Below are 23,882 nucleotides of genomic sequence, written 5' to 3' on the forward strand. Positions count from 1 at the left end.
TCGGCACTAAAGAGTCGAACGAGCCAAATGTGAGATTGAGTTTGGGGTATGACACTGCGTTGGTGCCATACACGCCAATGTGTCTGCTCCGCATGCGATGAGAGTTCGAATATGAAAAGTCAATGTATTATGTCACGGGAGTGACATAACTTTGACGATATGACATATATTATGTTATAGTCCTGCCGACCGCCAAATATGACGATATATCATATATGCCTGTTTTTTAGCAAACCGAGATCGATATTTTACTTAATTATTGCCTCAGATGGCCATAGTTCATGACTATGAACATTGATTGTTAATAGTACACTCATTGGACTATGAATAGCTATGAACAATGAGTGTTCATAGCTACCGAACTATGAACAATCATTGTTCATAGTCCATTGTGATATGAACAAAGAATGTTCATAGCTCATGACTATGAACAATCATTGTTCATAGTCAATTGTAACCACAAAGAATATTCTAGGGCTGGTCATCGAGCTACCCGAAAACCGAAGTCGAAGTTTTGATATCTCAAGCTCGACTCACACATCTGAGAAGCTTGACTCGAATTAGACTTGAGCTTAATATTGAAGTTTGAAGCTCGACTTCGTCAATGCAACTAATAGCTCGAGCTCAACCGGGCTCCGGCTCGACTCGTTTTGCACTTGGAGCTCGATGACATACTTTCTCCAATTCCATCTTTTCCTTCTTAGATTGCCTCGTTCATAGTCTACTTGATAGAAGGGTATGTAATTGAACAGGCCAAAATAATTGCCGAGATATCGCCGAGATATATATATCATTTTTTGGGTACACCGAGATGGAAATACCCGATATATCTCAACCGAATATTGAATCTATTTTTTCCCGATATATTTTGCAATTTCAAATATAACGATATATATCGACCGATATATATGATATAAATTTTTGACTTTGACAGATATTGTTGACTTTGACCGAATATTGTTGACTTTGACTGATATATTGACTGTATTTCCGATATAATAGACAATATATCCGATACATCGACATACAAAACAAAATTTTGACTGGTCAACAAAAGCCAAAAATGAATATCTCGGATATTTCCGATATAGATAGGTTTTTTGGTACATCGAGATATTCACCGAATTCGATATTTTGGTCCTTGGTATGGCTATAGGCTATAGACTGTATATAGGCCCTAAACCGAAAACCTAGCATATAATTTTTTTTGTGCAGGATCTTGAATTATACACGATTACTTTTGGAAATGAATTTATCAATTGAATTTTGTCATGTATGTATAATTTTGAAGGAATGCATGTATGTGCGTAACTTGAGATAATGCCTGTGGTCCTCTTGCTTAGTCGCTTTATGAATTCGATTTAATCTAAAGAAATGGTCACTCAATTTTGACTAGTCTCTTGAGTATCTATTTTGCCATCACCAACATATTACAAACTAAACTATGCTAAGAGTAGAGCATTCATATGTACGATTTCAACTAGGAAGAGAGTGTATGTCAAAAGGTTTGGCATTTTGGGTGCGTGTTTGGTTAGGACGTGGTAAGTGGTTCTAGTTAACTGACATATGCAGACAATAGGGAGTATGTAATTGGACATGTAATCATTACAATCAAAATTATAGAATGATATGCTACAGCAGGCACCAAATGATCTACTGACCTAGTAAACATATGCTAAGACCATGTGGGAAGTACTTTAGATGAGATTGTTTGCTGGCACATTTTCCTTCATTTAGATCAGTGTAATAAAGTTAGATCGTGCAACCGTTAGCATTGCATCAGTACCAACACAAACACTTCCCATCAACTTTGTTCTTCTTTGCGCCTAGCATTAAAGGCCACATCTATTCACAAACTTCTCACAACGGACTTGCCCCTTGGGGTGAAGAATCATCATCTGAACCATACAACTCTTTGTAAAAAGCCAAAAAACAATTATTAGTTGGCTCTTATTAGTTAGTTTGTTGCTGGAACTGCATATCTTTTCAGGGGTCATTCGGTGCTTTAGTTAGTTTTTTGCCTATAAATGGTATTTGTTCTTGGGCTCTTGTCTTGTGACGGACCCCAATTTGTGTTAGGCGGACTCCCAAAAAAACAATTATTACAAGTGTGCCATTGGTCTCAAAAAATCTTTTAAAAAAACAACTATTACAAGTATGCCATTGGTCCCAAAAAAGTTGAATTCAAAAACCCCAAACTTAAACGACCCGGATAGGTCATTTGGATTAAGTCCCAAACGACTTGGCCACACCATTTGGGACTTAGTCCAAACGATGTGCCCACACCGGTCAAGAGCCCAAAAAACAGAACTTTATATTTTTCAAAATTCAAATCCCAAACGACATGGCTACACCGTCTGGATTGAGTCCAAAACGATGTGGCCATGTCGTTTGGGATTTGGACTTAGAAAACGTGGGGACAACTGGACAAGAGTGATGATCCATTTTGTCCATGTTGTTGAAAATGTCAATTTTGTTAAGGATAATTTCATGAGGATTTCATTACTCATTAGGTGCTTTGGTTTTTATGACTATGTAATTATTAGGAGATACTCATGACTTAATGAAGTTAGAATTTATTTTGGATTTGGTACTTCTTGTTGTTATGTTCTCTCTCAAAAGACCTCAAAGAAACCATCTAAAAGTTTTCTCTAACTCTCTCACAAAGGAAAGAAAATGTCATATCTAACTCTCTCACAACGAAAAAGTCATTTTTTCACTCTCTCTCTCTCTCTTAAATTAGATGCCATTACATGAGATTTCATTGCTTCTCTTTTTCGGATTCCACTCTTTTCTTCGAATTTCCTAAGAATCATATGAAACGAAAATTTGAACCAACTAACAAAATCCATATTCAACCAAATACTATATTTTGGAATTATTTATAGTTATTTATAAGTTAGAAGTTACACACTTATCCCTAAAAGCTAGGTGCCTAAGTATCATCCAAAATAGATCATCATATTTATCCATCACTATCCAAAATGCTATTGTGTTAGCTATTGTATTGGACTCCACCCTACTAGAAAATTTTTCTAACTTCGTTACCATTCATTGATGCGTGCAACATTCATTCCTCCAAGGCTTCAACAGAGCGCAAAAATCTCAAAACTCACAAAGCATTATCGTAGTAAAAGTATGTGATTAAAATTCACTAAAAAATTAGTATAGACAAATGTATATATATCATTCTGTTTGACATACATGATAGTATGTCATCCTAATAGTCATTCAAGAAAGTATGTCATAAGTAACACCTTTGAAGGTACTATGTTTCATAACGTTATATGTGATTATAAAGAACATACATAGTATCTACATACTCAACGCATAATGTATTATGTAAAAATAATTAATAGAGCGATAATTAAGAGGATAATTAATTGTTAGATCTTAATTGTTTGTAGTTTATATGGGCTTATAAATAAGAGTAATACTTCGTCACACTCGAACTATGATCAATCAACGTTCATAATCCAATTGTGATATGAACAAAAATGTTCATAGCTCATAATATGATTAACTCAAAATGATTAACTCTTAATATCACTGTTCATAGTCCAATTGTGGTAACTCTTAATATGATTAACTCAAAACCAAAACTGAAAACTCTAATACGACTACTACCCAAACCTTTATATAGGCGAAATACCACGATTACCACAAAACTTGAAAATTTTCAAAAATGGAAAGTTTTGGGATAACCACATATTAAGAAACTACTAATCAAAATATAACTAACACAGCTGGCCAAATAAAAAACGGACTCTCCTATCAATAGATATAGCAAAAACAAAACTTTCCTAAAACGGCAAAAACGTGATTTTGAATGCCTAAACAATGGATTTAAGGCCCGAGAGGGTGGTGCCCATGGCAAAGCAGTGGGTTATACTTATTTTGACGTTTCTGATCAAATATGGCCGTGTCCATGTCATTCCGACTTTGTTGCCCGCTTTTCCAGTTCATTGACATATGCATTGGCAACCTGTACTGCATCACATATGCCAAGTTCAATGACATATGCATTGGCTAATGCATCATCAATGGTTGTTCACATGAACAATGAGTGTTCATAGGTCATGTTAAGATATGAACAATGAGTGTTCATAGCTCATATTGGGGTTTGAACAGTGATTGTTCATACCCCAAATAGGTATGAACAACCACAGCATAATCACTTTCATATATCAAGTAGAGGGTCAGAAAAATACCAAAATACACAAAGCATGTGCACCCTTCTAACATATCATAGATTATGTATTAACCTACAAACCAAGCAACCTAGCAACCAAAAATACTTACATTTCACAAATTACGTCTTATTTTTCTCTTGGACAATTTCTCGAGTCTTATTTTCCACAGTTTCTACACATTCTTCCTGGATTGTTTAGGGCTATTTCTCTGGGGGATTTCCATCTCTCTGCTTTCTTCTTCCTCCCTTTTGTTTGATAAATGTTGGGATTCAAAATCAATATCTGAAATAAAGATTTGGAAGTCAAAATATATATTATATATATTTTTTTATCAAATTAAACATTATAATAAATCAAATAACATTAAACACTAAACCTATATCAAATTAAACATTAATATCACAATCATAACCTGTGAGGTATCAAAGAAAGACTCTTCAACTTCATTATCTTTGTCTCCTTCGTTCGAAGCTATATTCAACGTTGAGACATGCTTAGCCATTTCATCCATCTTTTCTATAAAATATGAATAAGCTTCAACACTACTCCCCGCATCGTAAGCCACTTGAGAAGCAACCTTGATACAATGAGCCACTCTCAAAAGTTCATGGTTTTCATAGCCGGCCACTAATCCAGTATGAAACTCCGCTCTATACGTGTTTGCCTTTTGCATCCACCGCTTCAAAAGAAAATGCCTTGGAATCTCTTCGATTTAAATAGCATTTGAAAAATCTTTAACATGTGACCACAAAGTAACCCCATAAACTGAAAATACTTACATTCACAGTCTCCCTCTAAGGTTCCTCTATTGAAACTCACTTTCCAAACGGACTTCTTCTACGGGTCTCTGAATTTCACCATGTAGCTTCCGGTTCCATTGTTGACAATCTCGTCCCCATCAATTTTGTACTCCATCTTTGCCTTCTCTAATTGCTCCTTAAATATATTGAATGCATTAATCATATAGACCTTCGCGGCATGCATAAGGAGGAAAGCATCTTTAGCCACAATTAAGTGAACTATGCTCGGTCGCGTAATCGGCATCTCTTTCATTCCTAGCAATCAAAGCCAAAGATCTCTCATTACCATGTACAAACTCCATCAAAGCATAGTGCTTTCGAATTTATGAATTGGTTGTAACGAGAATTCATCGATTCACTCCTCCCAATCATTATGCATACCAAAGAAAAATGTGTCACCGAGATAACAAGGAACCTATTTCTCCCCGTATTATACATTTACTCACAACCAAGGATTTGCGGACAACTCATTCTTCTCTATTATTGTACACCATCTTCTTTCAAAACCAGCAATCTTATCACGAGGAGAGACCACAGCAAAAGGCCGGAAGCAATGGTGGGAGAATAGACCCAATTTTGTTTATAGGTTAGAGAATCAACACTCTACTTATTTCAGATTTATTTCTTAAAATTTAGGAAATGTATGTTGGAGTGGTCTACCCGAGCCCTCACAAAATGTATCTTGTTTTTTCTTTGCTATCTAATACAATTACCCTTTAGCAAAAAAAAAACGAGGAGAGAAATAGTGTTATTCAGTCGGTTACCCGGTCTCTCAATTTTAGTAAAGGATAGCTTCTCTTGAAATTTCTGCATAATATGCCAAAGGCGATAACGATGAGGAGTATCGGGGAACACTTTTGCAATGGCTGCGGTCATCGCTCTATCCCCGGTAAGTGATGATTGCGGTTGGCGACGACCACCCATGGCTGCAAGCCGGGCCTTAAACAACCATATGAATGTATCTTACGTCTCATCAAGTAACAGTAGCGCAACCAAATAACTGAATCGACCGCATCTTTGATTGACTCGATAAAAGGGGCAAAAGGCATAGAGTATGCATTAAATGCGTTATGTGGTATCAAAAGAGACAACATCCCGAAATACTCATCTGCTTTCGAGACCTCCCATCAACCCGAAAAAGTTTACTGCAGTCCCATTTTGATCTAGATTAATAAGCGTAGTAAAACTGGGGATTCTCGCACTCTTACGCATAAAATATTTAAGCACGGCAGTTGCATCACCTTCTTTAGGCATCTTTCTAGTCAAACCATAATGATGGTTCCAAGAATCCTTATTTGTAATGCTAACCCAACTTCTTCCCAACTAAAACAACAGTACCAACTTTACCGACCAATAAACCGTGTTCACCAAAAATCCTAGCTCATGCGTAGTAAAGTATGTCATTAAAAACGCTTCACTAAAAATTAGTATAAACAAATAATTGTCTATATCATTATGTTGATGATAGTATGTCATCCTAATAGTCCATAGCCAAGAAAGTATGTCATAAGTAACACCTTCACGAAGGTACTATGTAAAAAAATAACGATGTATGTGATTATAAATAACATACATAGTATAATATGTCATGGAAAATATCATAGCATACCGTCATACATAACAAAGTACATACCCAATTGATGCGAATGTATTATGTAAAAATAATTGTAAATCTGATTTTAATTAACATACATAGTATAGTATGTTATGCAAAATTTCATAGAGTACAGAGTACGTGGTCTACTACCCGGTACATAAGAATTAAGGATAGTTTTATAAACAGAAAGTATATCATACTTTATACCAAATATATGCAACTAGAAATGGCATTGTGGAAGCATGCGACATATGCAGTGAGATGTCAACGATTGGAGTTAGTCCGACAAGAGTATGAACATTCATTATTCATAGTCCAACAAGAGTATGAACATTCACTGTTCATAATTCAATGGTATGAACACTAAATGTTCATAGTCCAACAAGAGTATGAACATTCGGTGTTCATAGTCCACTAGAGTATGAACAACTTTGAATGTTCATGGGTCAATTTGAGATACCCCCCTGTTTGAGCCACTAGGAGTATGAACACTTAAAGTCCACTATGTAGTATGGAGGACAATAGAGTAGCATTGAAGATAAGATAAGAGAGTGAAGATAAGATAAGGGTATAAAATATATTTCGACCAGTTATAAAATTTTGGCAGAGAACAACAAATTCTAAGAGCATTCAACTAGTATACTGCATGGAAGTGGGGAGTGAGCGGAGCTGCAGGGAGAGAGAGAGTTGGGTGAAGGAGAAAGGGTATTGGGGGCGAAGAAAAAATGAGAGAGAAGTTGAGGACAGAGACAGAAACCAACCAACTTGGTTTTTGTCCGCATATACCCTTCGCGAGATCGTTAAGCTCCGCTCACTCGACAAGCATGAAAAATGTCATAACTAAATCAAAATGAAAGAGAGATGAACTTACTCTAAGCCTACGATGGTTGGCAATGAAATTTCTAGTGGAGGAGTTGTCAACAATGGGAATTGGTGGCACTTCATTACATTTTCTTTTTCGAGTTTGGGTGCTTGATCCTCCTCGTGTTCGTGGAGGCATGTTTAAAATGACGGTTTAGAACATTTATAGTTAGGGTTTAATGATAATTGTAATCTCCATGAAGTCATTGCTACATATGATATCCCAAACTTTATAAAAAATGTTATAAGAGAATGTTTGAAAAACAAAAGTTTGTGCAAAACGTGATTAAGAAATATTTGTCAGAGATTAAGATGTGTATTGGACTCTTGGTTGCTCGTTCCATTGCCAATTCACTAAATTAATGCAAGTTCAAATAAGTGCCAAAATTAGCTATAAAAACATATTCGGAGTACACTGCAGAGCATCATAAACATACTCTGACTTATGTTTACAAGAGAAAAAAAATCTCTTTGCATTTCTTGTATGGCGAGGGAATATCCTTGCTAGTTAAGCCAAATCTGAATTCTTATTACAATTAAGATAGCTTGTTCTAGAACCCATCAGTCCCTCGTTCATTTTGTCTTTGTAAAGGCAAGGTGGTGTTCTTTTGTCACAACACAAGTGATAAAGCTCACCAAGCTCGATCGCCTTTGGTTCCTACCTTAAACCGACAAAGCACTTACCATATTCTTGCATTTTAATGCTATTTACTGAGCACTTAACAAAAACTAGTTAATACCATTTCTCGACATATTCTAATACATTCTGCAATTTATGACCGGTATATACACATACACAAAATAGATATTAAAGCCAAAAAACCCTGTCAGTACAAGGATAGTTACGAAAGGTCTAAATCTATAACATTTTTTGGAACCCTTTTATACCACTTCACGATCCTTGGTTCCATTATAGTTGCCCAATCCCAAGCTTCTGTCCATGCAAATGACTCCCACCCTGGAGCAAGTGGTGGAATAGGACTATCATCTTCAAGCACGAGTTTCACAAAATGTGTGCCTCTTCCAATGTGGCCTATTGCCGCTATCTGGACACGAGTTGGATCAGGAGCAGTCCACAAAGGAAAGTATGACATACATTCTTTCTCTCCAATGACGACAAGGACACACTGAAAAGTATTAGCGGCTAAAAATCCCATTGAAGGAAGTTCAAACCATTCTTTGGGGTTCATCGTATATGGAACTGTACATTGTAGATTTGTCTTGATCGCTTCTTTTAGTTCTTCTCCACCCATCATTGAAGTATAATCTGCCTCATGGGAAATCAACTCAGTCAACATAAGAGCCCTCACAGTAATCCATGCATCACCTCCATTAGACCCTAAGCATCATGCAATCGCACTAAATCCACAATGTCCATTCGGTTTAACATCTTGCCAATCCACAATGAAGTCTCGTACCAATGGATTTAAGTCACGTAGCCCATCATCCCAATTAGACCCAATTTCAGGTAAATCTACAAACACTTGAATATGAGTTCTTCTTGGTTTTCTTTTGCATGGTACCAACTTCTTGGCTTTACTATTCTTGCTTTCTTGAGTTACAATTTGTTCCTCAACTGTTTGTGCATACTTTCGAAAGTCAAGCTCTCTTTTGTGTCCCTTTTATCTTTACAAGTCTTCACACCAATTTTTATTCCGGGTGGCCTACCCCTCACATTGGTGTTGACCGAGGCTCTCGCTGAAAGTTGCCTTTGGATCACCTAGTTCTACACACTTTTTCAGCATCAAAACCTTTTGTTCATCCGAGGCGGCGATCAAACTTCTTTACGAATCACATTGCAAGCTCGGGATGAATATCAAATGACCCATTAGGAAGATCAATCGGAGTGCTACTAAGCTATCTCCACCTAGGGTGTATAAAGGATAAGGGGATGCTTCCCCTACCAATTAGAACAATTTCACATAACTCATGCGCACAAGGAAGCCCATACATACTCTTGTAAACACAACGACAACGAATTTCATCTGTCTCAACTCTTACAGAACTTATTAGCTCTTTTGCTATCAAATCTAATGCATCTCTAGAAATGTACCCTCTAAGTTGCACATATGTGTTTTGTTTGTAACGATGATCCCAGAGATTCAAGCTCCTATTAAAAGAACTTTCAATTTCTGTCACTTGGTTTGTCGAGAGATTATTAATCAAATTAAAGTTTATTGAGAGTTACCATTATTGCTAGAACGCAAATGCCTCTTCAAAGAGGAATGCATACTTTCAATTCGGTTACTGCTCGAAGTACCAAAATGTATATGGAGATCTATCCAAGCCGAGACAAACCTTTCTTTATACTTCGAAAGCCACTGGTCTTCTATGTATTCCACAACACCATAATGATCTCCATACTCAAGTTTAAAACAACGTAGGTGTTCCAAGTACTCAACTTCAGTATGAGCTGTTATCACTGTTTCGAACATAAACATAAATTGTTCATACTCAACAAATTTCTAAAATGTTTTTTTGGCCTTTGTCTCGATGTTCCTCCTGATGTGAACTCGACACAAGAAGTGTGCAGCTTCAGGAAACACTATAGCTATCGCATTCATAAGTGCCAACTCATAATCAGTCGTAATTATCTTTACAAAAGTAGCTTTGTAGTCCAGAATATCATGCAACCTCTTCAAAACCCATAGGTAAGAACCTTCTTTCTCAATCTCCAAATACCCAAAAGCAATACATAATGTCTTCATCGTGGATGTGAACCCAACAACTTCAAACAATGGCATCTTGAAGACATTCGTCTTGTACGTGCAATCCATGACAATGACCTCGGGAAAACACTTTGCCAAATGAATTGATTGGGGATGTGCAAACAACACATCTCTACATTCACATTCTTTGGATTATCCCTATGAAACTCTGCTGTGTACCCAAATTCTTCTAAATTTCTTAGAAATTCTTGCATTTGGTTTCTTCCACTCAACCCAACCAACTGATTCTTATGGCGATAATTGTATAAAGTGCTTTTGTTTGACAAATTATTGTCATCTCTCTGTTTCAAGAGGGTAAAATTTCACGGTTTAACACCACTCAAAGACAAATCTGAAGAATCAATTTTTCTTGACTTTTAACCTTCCGACCGAATGCACGACCTATAAGATGCTCCCCAATAGTATGATTATGAGTTCCACATATAACACTCGGTATCCATCCACCTTCGTTTAAGTAATTCCCCTTTCAACACAAATGGATGCCACATTTCTTGAACTGGATTGCCTATATTCTTTGGTTTTTTTGTTCAATATTTTTTGGCTTTCTACGGATGGTTTAAATTTTCCACTCCTTTTCGCAACTCAAAAAACTCTAGGTCTTAGCCCAAGTCCCTAATTATCAGACCTTGATATCACAACCACAACTCCAATAGTCATACCAAACCGTCCGAACACCATCGGATCAACGAGTGGCGATCTTCAAGACCTGCGTAAACCCTTGATCTTAGATACTATTGGCCGAAAATTGTTTTTGCTAAGTTATTGATAAAATAAATAAAAATACAAGCTTTCAAATTATATTATTACCTCAATTGTTGTAAATGATTCGGTCATATCGGGATAGCTAATTTCAACATTGTTGTAAAGTTCATCATCGGAATAATAATTTGATTGCAATAGTGTTAAAGTGACTCCATGTCACTTTTAACACTAATCAAAGTTATCATTTTGATTTTGGCGATTAGAATTTATCTTGAACGTTGCTTCCAAAGACATGAGTCCATTCTTAAAGTGAAAATTTGGTGGGAATAACAACAATTTTGTGGGTAACTCAAGACTAACCTAAGAGAACAATAGAGGGAGGGGGAGAAATTTCAGAGAGCATGAGTGGTAGGAGTGTTAGGTGGAGTAGTAAATGCGGTGAAGAGCTCGTTTGAATTACAATGGGGTGTGGAGAGAGTTATTTAAGGTTATAATGGTCATATTAACAAAAAAATGGGGTGTAGAGAGAGTTTAGAGTTATTTAAGGTTATAATGGTCATATTAACAAAAATGGGGTGTGGAGAGAGCGAAACCAGTTTTTTGGAATAAATTTGCCGTGTGTAGAGACAATCGGGTGTGACGAGTATTACTCATAAGTTAATATTTCATAGAGTACATAGTCACGTGACCTACTACCGGTATTGCATTGTAAAAGCATGGATATATGTTATAAAAAATGTCATATAGGATGTAGTATATCATACTTTATGGTATATCGTTACTCATGTTCTATAAACGAAAGTATATCATACTTTATGGATGGTACAATAAAACAATTGTTTAAGAGGATAGTATGTCAATAAGAGTTTTATATCGTTTGGTAGTAGTATGTCATAAAGCTACAATCACTGATATATATGACTATATGTCATACTCAAATGTTATGTCACTTTTTATAAGCTATGTCAATAAGAGTTTTATACGTTGGGTCTCATAAGCGTAGCAATCACAATTAGATATATGTCATACTCGAATATTATGTTACTTTTTATAATATATGCTAGTATGAGTTTTATACAGTTGGTAGTATGTCATAAGCGCTACAATCACTGATATATATGATACTATATGTCATACTCAAATGTTATGTGAATTGCTGATAGATATGACACTATATATGTCATACTCGAATGTTATGTCAGTTTTTATAATATATTAGTTTGGTAATATATCATAAGAATCACAGATAGATATAACACTATATTTGTTATACTAGAATGTTATGTTAACATATGACATATTCCTCTGCAAGCGCTCCAACCTTCTGTTATGTTCATAGTCCAATTGTGGTATGAACAAAGATTGTTCATAGGTCATACTCGAATGTTATGTCAGTTTTTATAATATATTAGTTTGGTAATATATCATGAGAATCACAGATAGATATAACACTATATTTGTTATACTAGAATGTTATGTTAACATATGACATATTCCTCTACAAGCGCTCCAACCTTCTGTTATGTTCATAGTCCAATTGTGGTATGAACAAAGAATGTTCATAGCTTATGACTATGAACAATCATTGTTCATAGTCAATTGTGGTATGAACACTCATTGTTCATAACTCAACACTCATTGTTCATAGCATTGAGTGTTCATAGCTACCGAACTATGAACAATCATTGTTCATAGTTGAATTGTGGTATGAACAAAGAATATTCATAGCTCATGACTATGAACATTGATTGTTCGTAGTACGTACAGTATACAGAAACATACCAGAAAGTAGAATTGTTCATAGTTCGGTAGCTATGAATAATGAGATGTTCAAAGTCCCTTTCTCCCCACGCATTACAATCAAGAATTGGTTTCTTAATCTCATTACTGTAATTAGTACTAATCAGGCAAGTCCTCATCATACGAGGAGGAACCAGCAGGTATATTCACAATAATTTTAGATCTTCCAACCTCCTAGGAGTTATGTCATATAATTTTAGATACTCACTGATAGATATGACACTATATATGTTATACTCGAATGTTATGTGATTTTTTATAATATATATACATTTGGTAGTATACTACAATCACAGATAGATATGACACTATATTTGTCATACCAGAATGTTATGTTACTGTTTATAGCATATTCCTCTGTTATTTGTAAGAACGCGAGCGGATCTATTTATGAACTGACATATATATGTCTGATGGTCTTGTCTCATGGTGAGGGACAACCCCAACATCCCAACAATAAGAAACAACATAATATACAAACAATGTTTGTCAATATAAGCATATAGAATATTGCTCTATTTCATTGATTAAACCAAAGAAAATAAGAAAAAATAACACCATAGATACCGCTACAAAATAATTTAGAAGCCAATCTTGAAATCTTCACCATTGTGCGATATTACAAAAATGTTTACAAAAATCTTGTTAGAAGATTAGCAACAAGCGCTCTAAAGCTTAGCGACATTGCACTCCTCTTTTCCTAACGTCAACCATCCGTAATCTGGGAAAAACTCTCCGTCGTCACTATAAAACTTTCCAACATTGAATTTCTCCAAAACCTTCTCCCAACCTCATCCACGGAAACGCTATAAGTTCAACAAGAGAAAAATAGTCACTCTAATGGTACAATCTAAGTTTAGTTTACTCCCTACTAGAAAAATTACGTCGGTAAAAATTGTGTCATACCTTCCAAATCAGGACACCTACACTTTGTGTGCTCCGTAGATCGACACTTGCTTACATTGCTTGGTCTTTCGAGATCCTCTTGCTTCATTACTAACTTCCACTACGCCCACCAAACAAGCAACATTACTTTGAACCCCATGAAAATAACAAACAAGAAACATTTTCTTGCGTTTATAAAAAGAAGATAACGCGCAAAATTATCACTTACATCCAAGATTCTCTATTTAACCCGTCATCATCCTCACTCACATCGGCAACTCCTGCGGCCGCTTTCGACATAGTTAAACTTTAGCACTGGACCTATAAAACGATTGCACCACAAGAAAGATATTGATGAATACAAATCGGAATCAACAAACTTTTGTAACTATTTAATGTTAACGGACAAGTGAAATATGGCAACGGTATAAGAAACTTACCCCCATCGTTTGGATGCAAAAGTGGACATGTGGGCCTGTGTGCCCCCGGCGATACCACATTGGCCACACTTTTTTTCTTGTCTCATTCGACCTTTCAATCTACTACGTTTATCGCGGCTTACCCTTCGATTTTACGTGTGGTGGATCATTAACAAATGGACGATGGGCGGTTTTAGGTGGGGTGAAAGGCATCTCTACCTCGGCGGTGCCTTTAGAAAACGGAATGCCATCCATTGTACCACTTTCTGGTGGAATATAAGGCATTTCAAAGGAAACTTGTGGACTGCCTTCAGAAGCTCTAGAAAAAGATGATAACATGGATTTAAAAACTTCACTATTTTTGGCTGTTTGAGAGGCCCACAAACATATCTTCTTGCATTTCCCTATAAGCTCACTGTGACGAATAATGGAAGCAGCCTTCGAAGAAAAACTTGAATCGTTATTTGGAATGACAGATTTAGCAACTCGTGTCCATCTCCTTAAAAAACAGCTCTGGGGTATTTCACGAAGGTCCTCGTGTTTGTAAACTGAAATGATATGTCTACATGGAAATCCAAACGACTGAAATAGCCCACATGAACATCTAGCATCCTGCTATAAAAGGTTGTATTCCACACTCGTCTTTTTTGGCCTATTCAGATGACGGCTGATGGTGTATACACGAATATTGTCACCCACATCACGTTTATCTTCTACAGTGATGTACATCGATTCCTCCTGTAACTGCTTCATAAAAGCAAGAAAAGCAGCTCGAGTAGATGGATTCTGCCTGCTTTGCATATTCAATCAAGTGGCTACCAATGAAAGGCTTCGTCGTTGCAGTCCTTACCTCTTCTTCGTGCTCTCGGTGACGGATATTTGCAACTGCCAATTCCATTTTCCCAAATAGCTCAAACACCCGCATCCCGGGCTTAACATGATGTCTTATAACAAAGTTAATAGACTCGCAACGTTGGTTGCTTCTGCAACCGCCAAAGAACTCACCATAAAGATACGATTCTGCCCACCTCGTCCGTTTCTTCTGTACCTTCATCACCCATGTGTTATGACTAACCCATATTTTTCCACTAGTCGCTGTCTCCACCTTTCTTAGAACTCTCCCGAGAACATTTCATAAACATAATAGAAATTTGAACTCTGTTGCAAATCTAGGGATTTTGACATTGGTGATGCAATTTTTCAATCGTGCCAAAAGAGCCGCGGCCGGGTGTTCGAATCTGGAAGAATAGATTTCAAAGCTTTACGAATCGCTTAGCGTCACCATCGGAATGATGATTTAGGGTGTTCACCACACATTACGTCAATAAATGATTTCAATACCCACTAAATAAGTGTCGCCGCACTCACTTATGATCGAGCAAAACCAAAACTATAGTGCGTAGGTGGTTGTTGATTCCAAAAAACACAACGATCGGCATCCGGTAATGCGATTGCTCACGTATGTTGAATCAAACAACAACACATCACCAAAGCTACATGATAATCCAAAGTGGGTGGAATCCGAAAACAGCCCAAAACAACCAACTGCCACTCGCATTTAACTCATAGTTGTAATGAAATAAAGGATCTAACTTCACCTTGTCCTCTAAGTTGGTAGCGGTGTGTTGGTGTCGCCATCAATACAAATGACTTCTCCTCTCTTTTCCCATTTTGTTATACAAGTCTTTTTTAGAAAACCAACATTAAGGAAACCTCCAAATATATGTGCATAGTGACCCATCACTTGGCATTTACTTAACACCGACATCATTTAGGCATGTAGCAAATTCCAACGCTTCTCGACTCACATTTCTATGTGGATCAAGAAACATTGAACTTCGGATACCGCACAAGTGGATGTGTGTGTTCCCCAATAAACTCTTTCACGATCAAAAACTTTGCTTCCGAATAAAAACAACAACAATGCACGGGCTTTACAATTGAACCTAGTGGCTGTCGTCTGGTGTTCTTTTGGGTGTCATCGATTGGAGTTTATCTGCGCATGTCGTTGACCTTGGGATGAACACAAAAAATCTCCGCTTAATAGCAACTCCATTTGGATGAATTCTATAAACATCCTTCACGAACACACGAAGCCAACCGATTTGGCATACTCATTATAAATAGTGTAAGCCTCGTCCGGGGTCTTGAACTGCATAGATAAAAATGTTGCTTTGTCTTCTATATAAGCCCTATATGTATCGGACTCTTCAAAGATCGCTATCACTTCTTGTCGATATTTTTATTCTCCATCGGGAAACAGTTGATTCCACATCCGTGAGAATCACTTTCATCATACCCAAAACTTTGAAACATAGACTTCTAAGAAACTCTTCGCCATCATCGAGCCTTATTCGATTAAACATAGAGCCTACCTAAATAAAGAAAAAACTTTTTTTTAGTACAAACGCGACCTAAATATGAAAAAAATTCTAATGTACCTTAAAGAGAAGAGGAAAGATTAAATCGACTTCGATTGATTGGATGATAAACTAACCTCAATGTTCGAACGTATTCAAGCCGTGTAGTGTTGTTGGTTCTTTGTCACTTTTTGCTTTCTACTTCCTTGCTTTAAACTTTAGAGAGTGAAAGAAGAAATGATTGACCATGAATTTAAGAAGAGGTGAAAGGGGTGAGAAGATTTGGTAGCAATCTAATTGAGAAGAATAGAAAATACGATAAATTGGGGATGAATGAAAATATGTGAAATGCCAACGCTACCCTTAGGTGGGCACTTCGGCTACCGGTTACGGGTTGGAAAATATGTGGTCAGGAATTATGCGTAGCCATACATCACGCGCACTGAAGACATGCTCTTAAAAATATTGTCTTCCACACAATTTTTTGGATTATACCATTATGTCGATGAATCTCATGAACATTACTATTACTACTATTATTATTATTATATATAATAAAGTCTGGGTTTAAAGTCAAATGGTTTGATCGTCGTGTAACACATGGTTATGAAATATGATATGTTTAAGTGGGTTGCTCATCAGGAATTCTGTAATACCAAAGTTCAAACAACAGTTAGTTGATTAACTTTACCAAAGTGTTTGGAGTGACAGAGTACCCACTCATATATACATGGCGGGAGGAGACTGGATAGAGAATGTGCTCAGTTTCATCCAATAAACCCACGATTGGCATTAGTCCACTTAAGTCTTCACATAAATTTCAACTGAAACACTAGCAGCAATTATAGCACTGCGCCATCACCCATCTCAAGAACCATGGTTTCATTTACGAGACTAGCTCTCTCTCTGACACCAACTACCTTACTCAATCTTTAATGGGGTACTCTTCTTAATTCTTATCTCTCCGTGGGTGTCTTGTTTTTCTGTTTTCCGAGTTCTTTTAACGACTTGGTTCTGCAAAGTGTTGAGCAGAACCTTTGGTTGGAGTTGATTTTAAGAACTTGGAGAGCTGATGCTATACAATATGGGTGCTGAAGAGGAATCCCTCCCTGAAAAGCTTGAAAAGAGTCCCTGTGACAGTGCACCTGTTGTAAGTAACCAAAAGGTAACTAGGACCTGTTCAGTTTATAGATCAAATTTTTTTTTCTCTACTTCTTTTGGCCTACTGTTTCTTGTTCATGTGGTTTTTGACATATTTCCAATATAAGTTTCTGGATTTCTTGTTTATTAGGCACAGGCCTAATAACAACACCCGTCACCCAGTCACCCCTGATAATGGCGCACACACACATACACAAGTTAAGGGCTACTTATAAGTTATAACAAATTCTGTTCTACAAGTATTTCATCAGAAGAACCTTTATAATATGATTGATTACTATCTAAGAGTGAACTTGTTTTATTACCTTTATACAAGAAAGTAATAAATTGGTTGGTAAATGTCCCGAAAACAACCTGCTTTACCTTCACAGCTCAGCTGAACAAGGATCAAGGATGAACTTTCTGACTTTTTTGAAGTGCATCAGCTTTGTTTGGGTATTAGATTAAGATCCAACAAGAATACATAACTAGAAAACTTTGCTTGAATCCATTAAGGTCCAAATTATGAGGCTATAAGCATTATATATAAGTTTGATCCGACCTCGTAGACTTCTTCATGTGTACTTTCGCAAATAAACATGTTATTTAAATCTGTCAACTATGTTCCAAGTACGATGGTTGGATTATTTTTCCTTTTTTTTTGTTCATCTCTCTTTTCACTTGAGAAAACAGAGTTGTCTACATTAGTAATTTACTCTTAGTAGTCATTGAATTTGAGTTGGGATGAATCAACTCATTGTCAAGTTCTGGTGTTCTCCTAATGATGTCATTGTTACCCTGTTAGAAGGACTGAATGAGTTCTCCTTCGTGTTTCTAATAAAACTAATTCTTTCTAACTTCGGTCTTCCAACTCATCAACAACTCAATCACTACCAAGTTTGTTGAAGTCGATGGTCAGTAGTCGAACTATTGAGTCGATGATGGCATGATGCATATTTACTAATTGGTTCAGCTGTTCAGGCTTTATGTTAGTAGCTTCTTTCACTTAATTATAATAATTTTGGTTGTAATGTCTTAATTCAAGTCTCTTGAATGATATATTTTTCAAAATGAATGTAATGTGTTACTTACTAAATTTAGTTATGTACATGTAGCTACACTAGAAAGTGATTTTTTTATGAACCGGCTAGAAGGTGAATGTCAAATCATCATATGTTCAATAATTCATAATGTGGAGAATAACTAATTCATATTATTTGTAGGCTGAAAGTTCAAGTGGAGTAAGTAAAGAAATCCATCCTATTCAACCATGGAGACGGCAAGACCTCCTCCTAGAGATACCCTCGAGAAAGTTGACAAACTTGTGTCAAGATGTAAAAATAAACATGCCCCCAACACCAAGTCCTACTCCCACAACAGCAGGTCTCCCGCCAACACCCAGCTCTTCTTTGAGAAAAGATGGATCATACGGCCCTCCCTCGTCTAGAAGTAAACCATCCCGAAAAAGTTTCCTACCACGTCTAAGCTTCAAGCACCGAAATTTCAATTTAGATGCAGACAATGCTGCCATCATAACAGTAGAAACTCCATCATCAGCACCTCACAAAAAAGCATTTATCACGAGGTCATTTTCTTTTACAAATATATTTACACCTAGGATGAGGAGAACATCTTCTCTACCTGTTACGCCAATTGCACCCCCAAACTCAGGATCGGGGCATGGAGAAGGGACAATCAATCCTGTGAACTCAACGGTAAGTAAATCTAGAAGCTCCTACCAATATTACCCATTACTGATTACTAGACTTATAAGGAGGCTTTGCTTGTTTACGCTATATGAGAACAGTAAGGAAACTTGCCAGACCACAATGATGTAGTTAAAAAACTTACTATACAGATTCAACTTTTCTAGCATTTATTCTTAGTTATGTGATCACTTTCAGAAAAAAGACGCCCAACGGTACATTTCTCGTTCTCTATCAGTGCCAGCAAATAACAAGGGAAGAAGCATAAGGAGAATGGAGTCTTCAGTAGGAAAATTTCGTGTAATACCCACAACTCCTCGAGTAACAGAAGCGAGCAGTGCTGGGTCCGAGATCACTCCAACAGTAAATATTGGTAATTTCTCCTGTTAATGAACTTGATAGTTTGCAGTCTGTAGCTGGCCAAAACGACCATGTCTTAGTCTGCCAACTCAGTGGGTTTTATAAATTCTTCATCTTACCTTTTTCTTTATCTGTATTTTCTACTCTCTTTATTAACTTAACCTAAACTCACCTTTCTATTGTTTTTGGTTTAGATAACAGTGATGCTGCTGATGGTGAAGATATTCTCGAAGACGAGGCTGTTTGTAGAATTTGTTTTATTGAACTTTGTGAAGGTGGTGAAACCCTCAAGTTGGAGTGCAACTGCAAAGGTGAACTTGCACTAGCTCATCAAGAATGTGCGGTAAAGTGGTTTAGCATCAAAGGTAACAAGAAGTGTGATGTATGTAATCAGGAGGTTCAGAACCTCCCTGTTACTCTTCTACGAATCCAAGATAACCAGAGCCCTACTAGGAATAGGCGCCGCCAAGTAGCATCTCAGAGATACAGGCAAGTGAAGGATTTCATATGGTTGTAAACTTGTGATGCATATGATTGGACTCAGTATTATACTTTTCATCATTCATTTACTTTGGCTTTGGGTAGTTCATTTTAGTTTTGATTGAAGCTAAAAGTTAATAAAGATAACCAAGTTGATCAAGATGGGTGTCAGGTAGAGGCAGTAAAGTTGCTTTCTGCACAAGTCCTAAGGGATAATAAGTGCTTAGGTAAACTATTGAGGTGGCGATGACCATATTTTAGCTATGTGTGGTTTAGTGCGTAGCACCAGTTGAATAATATTTCAGATGATCTATCATTATCAAACACCATTTCAGCTATTCCGGACGTGTCTGCTTAACTTCAAAAGTATCAAGCCTTGAACTTATGCAATACTTTCTTAGGACCCTCTAAAGTTGCAACGGATAATCTTACCATATTAGCCTGATAAGCAACAACGGATAGAAATTATGAAAGAGTAACAAACAATAAATTATAAAATGATGTTTCATCCTTGAAGTGAACATATACTTAAAAGTAGATATGTCCTTTTCTACTTTTCCTGAACCTTCTAACATTGAACTTTAGCAGGGTCTGGCAGGAAATCCCTGTTCTGGTGATTATCAGCACACTTGCATACTTCTGTGTTCTCGAGCAGCTTTTGGTAAGTTTGTTGTCTTGTCTTGGGATTTTTCGTCTTGCATAATTCTGTAACCTGTCCATCCTTTGGCAGGTTAGCAAAATGGGAACTGGTGCAGTTGCCATATCCTTGCCATTTTCCTGCATCTTGGGTCTTCTCGCTTCCATGATCTCATCAACCATGGGTGAGTTGGTTTCATGATAAATTCTTGACATATAGTCCAGTTCGGGTCGATCTATAGTAAGAGTATTATACCTGTCGAGGACCTTCTTTATAGTGTCCTTGGGATCAACACGGACCTAGTTCTATGGTTTCAAATTCTAGTTGTTTATATTCAGGGGTGCAACACCAATCACATCCATTCATGGTAATTAGGACGGAATGTGTTATAGCACCTTCCAGATTAATGAATTATTTTACTTGGTTTTTACCTCTCTTTCTTTTCACCTCGAAAGTTTAGTTTCTCTGATAATTCACTGGCTAAAAGTGTTGCATCAAAGTTCAAGTGCTCTGCACTGTACTTTAACACAGAATTATTTCATATTTTTTTACCTTACAGTGTCTGATAATGCTATTTAAGGAACACAGTAGCACAAAAGGTATAGTTCAATCTGTATGGTCAATATTGACCTCAACTTACACAATGTCTTCTTTTTTGTTAAGTTCTTGTTGGCTTCTCCGATTTCTGCATCTTTTTCCTTCAATATAGCCAACCATCTCACATTATAGAATCAGTTAAGCGACTATTTTTCCCATTTTTTGGTTGGCCAAATGAACTTTACAAGGAACACTTTGTGATAGGCCCGGCACAGTGATCAATAGGTCACATGTGTAGCACATCATGTTCAATTAGAGTGAAACCGCCTATAACCTTTAACAAGATCACCACGGTAATCTTATTACTGGGAAGAGTTAATGCAAAGAGGTCTCCAAGCCAACGAGTCAGCCACTTCATTACCCTTATTGTCACTTTTTCTACATTAGTCTTAGCATTCCAAGTGCCCACTTTATATTAATTATCTATATTCGATGAGTTGACATTGCTTGTCAGTATACTGGAGTACATCCTTTGTTGTTGCTTTCAGTTTTTGGCATTCATTCACTTAGTCCTTGGAGAACGTGATGCTTGACAAAGTTATGAACGTCTATGTATATATATGTCTTTCTGAAGGATGATTTTTTTGTTTTCACATTTACCTAAATCTTCTCTGGGAGTGACTTCAGTAAATTTACCACCATGTATACTCCTGCACTTGTTGTATTCAAAATGAATTTGTAGCATGGTTAGAGCAAAGGTACCTATGAATACCGAATAGGTTTCACAACGCACTTCTTATAGCACTAGAAAGGACAAATGCACAGGCAGGTCCTTTAGTTGAAGCCAAACTGGTGTTAATGATAAATCATGTTGTGATCAAATTCAGGATTCCTTAGAAAAATGTTATAGTAAACAGCATTGATATGCAATATATCCCTCTGCTAGGACCTAAAATTTATTATCTTCTTAAATCTGAAAAGAACGTGATGAGAAGACTACATCACTACAGTGCGCATCAGCCAATAAGCCCACTTAAGTTGTGCAAGGACAGATGATATCGGTTGAAGACCTTTGAGCAGTCACAAACCTCATATCCAGACCCAACTTAAATGCATTGGCTATTTGGCTGTCGTTGCATGATCCTTTAGGCTAAAAATTAGTTTATTCCTTGAACAATTGAAGCGAAAAAAGGTTTAGCGGGAGGGTGGGATTAGTGTGAGTCCCCTCAGATTCCAATGAGGCTGCTAGAGTATCCATTGAAGGAATGCGAACTGAGGAGAGGGAAACCCTAATTGCCTACCCTAGAGGTCAGAACCTTGTTGTGGGCATTCACTCTTACCAACCAAAGAACTGGAACAATGCAAAACGTGCAAATTCCTAGTGTTTGCAGCCACGACTTTTTATATCGTACCAATGAGATGGCCTTATGTTAAAACTAGTACAATGACCACAAATTTCTTCTTACACTCTTTTTGAATGCTCTAACAATATGACTAAATGTCAGGATTCTTTTGAAATTGCAATCTTCCAGGTGGGATGAATGAAATGGTGTTGTGTTGTCTCTGAATATTGCTAATCTTATTGTTGTTGTTGTTTTTTTCAACTTTGATGTCCTTGAAGACCTTTTTGACTCCATTGACTTCCAAATTTAGTATTTTTGTTATTGAAATCCATTAAAATCTTCTGAATATGGTTTCAGTGGAGAGGAAATTCGTTTGGATCTATTCGTTTATACAATTTGTATTGGTGGTGCTCTTCGCTCATTTGTTTTACTCAGTGGTAAGCACAAGTCTTCTTTGGTTAATAAACACTTAATTCAGTTATCTTGGAACTCGGAAATCGTATTAAGAATTTCCTGAGCCCTCAGGTTAGCAACTTTGGCATTGGACCAAGTATACCGAATTGATAGGCTAAAGAGTAGCTCTAGTGCTGCTCTTGAGCTTATCAAAAGTAGGCATTCTCTAGTTTTTGTTTAACTCATTTGAAAGCCTCGTCCATGCTTAGATAGATGTAGGCAATGTGTAGAAAACTGTGATCCTACCCAAATCTTGTGTTGTGAATTCTTTCTTGCTTGTATGGAATGACAGCTTCATGTGCAAGCTATTTTGGCCATCCTGCTTTCCACATTTACTGGGCTTGGTGTCATGATGAGTGTAAGCTCTCTCCTTTTTGAGTTCTTGAGTTGGAGGAGCAGGTGGCATGCTTGGTATGGTAATCGCCGTGATTCCAGAGAAACACCGATGGAAGATCAATTGCCCGAAGGTTCACATCCTCCTCAAACTGATCCCATAGTCCACCATGAAACAGGAGCAGTAAGTGTAGGTGCTCCAAGTAACTGAGTTGGTATCAGTATAAAAGTTGAATGGTAATGGATATTGATGTTCTGGAGAGTAGAAAGATTTAGTTTAACTGTAAATTACTTGTAGTATATACTTATATCAAGAAAGATTTTTTAGTTTTCTTCATATGTTACTTGCAAGCTCTGCTCTTTAATGGTAATTATATTGTCCCTAGCAGATTGGTCTGTAACATTGTGAAAGTCTGAAAGAGATGTATAAGATTTTGAAACGACTATTTGTACCTGTTACTCTACAATATATTCACATTACTTAAAACTGCTTTATAGAATGTAAACTCTCTCTTCGTAGAGGCATCAAATGTTAAAACTAGCCATT

At 36.8% G+C, this 23,882-nt stretch overlaps 1 protein-coding gene across 5 annotated transcripts; it reads left to right on the top strand.

The window, feature by feature from the left end:
• Window positions 1-16,836: 16,836 nt before the first annotated feature.
• Window positions 16,837-23,822, top strand: LOC147482094 (uncharacterized). Of its 5 annotated transcripts, none has more exons than XM_086580940.1 (9): window positions 16,837-17,286; window positions 17,369-17,511; window positions 18,710-19,201; window positions 19,391-19,565; window positions 19,747-20,041; window positions 20,621-20,693; window positions 20,763-20,853; window positions 22,907-22,986; window positions 23,295-23,822. In XM_086580940.1, exons 2-9 carry the CDS (start codon window positions 17,419-17,421, stop codon window positions 23,544-23,546), a joined length of 1,551 nt encoding a protein of 516 aa, XP_086437066.1. In that variant the 5' UTR covers window positions 16,837-17,286; window positions 17,369-17,418; the 3' UTR covers window positions 23,547-23,822. The 5 variants fall into 5 exon arrangements, with proteins under 5 accessions (XP_086437066.1, XP_086437065.1, XP_086437064.1 ...); XM_086580938.1 differs by having other exon boundaries at window positions 16,965-17,286; window positions 17,379-17,511; XM_086580941.1 differs by having other exon boundaries at window positions 17,146-17,286; window positions 17,379-17,496.
• Window positions 23,823-23,882: the final 60 nt, after the last annotated feature.

Source organism: Coptis chinensis, chromosome 8, assembly GCF_015680905.1.
Source record: "Coptis chinensis isolate HL-2020 chromosome 8, ASM1568090v1, whole genome shotgun sequence".
NCBI lineage: Eukaryota > Viridiplantae > Streptophyta > Magnoliopsida > Ranunculales > Ranunculaceae > Coptis > Coptis chinensis.

What these genes read in the sequence shown, in the direction of transcription:
- LOC147482094 (XM_086580940.1), top strand. Translation starts at nt 17,419, where the DNA reads ATGCTATACAATATGGGTGCTGAAGAGGAATCCCTCCCTGAAAAGCTT. An exon ending in CTGTTGTAAGTAACCAAAAG is followed by an intron (nt 17,512 to 18,709) that starts GTAACTAGGACC and finishes TATTATTTGTAG; the next exon opens with GCTGAAAGTTCAAGTGGAGT. An exon ending in CTCATTTGTTTTACTCAGTG is followed by an intron (nt 22,987 to 23,294) that starts GTAAGCACAAGT and finishes ATGGAATGACAG; the next exon opens with CTTCATGTGCAAGCTATTTT.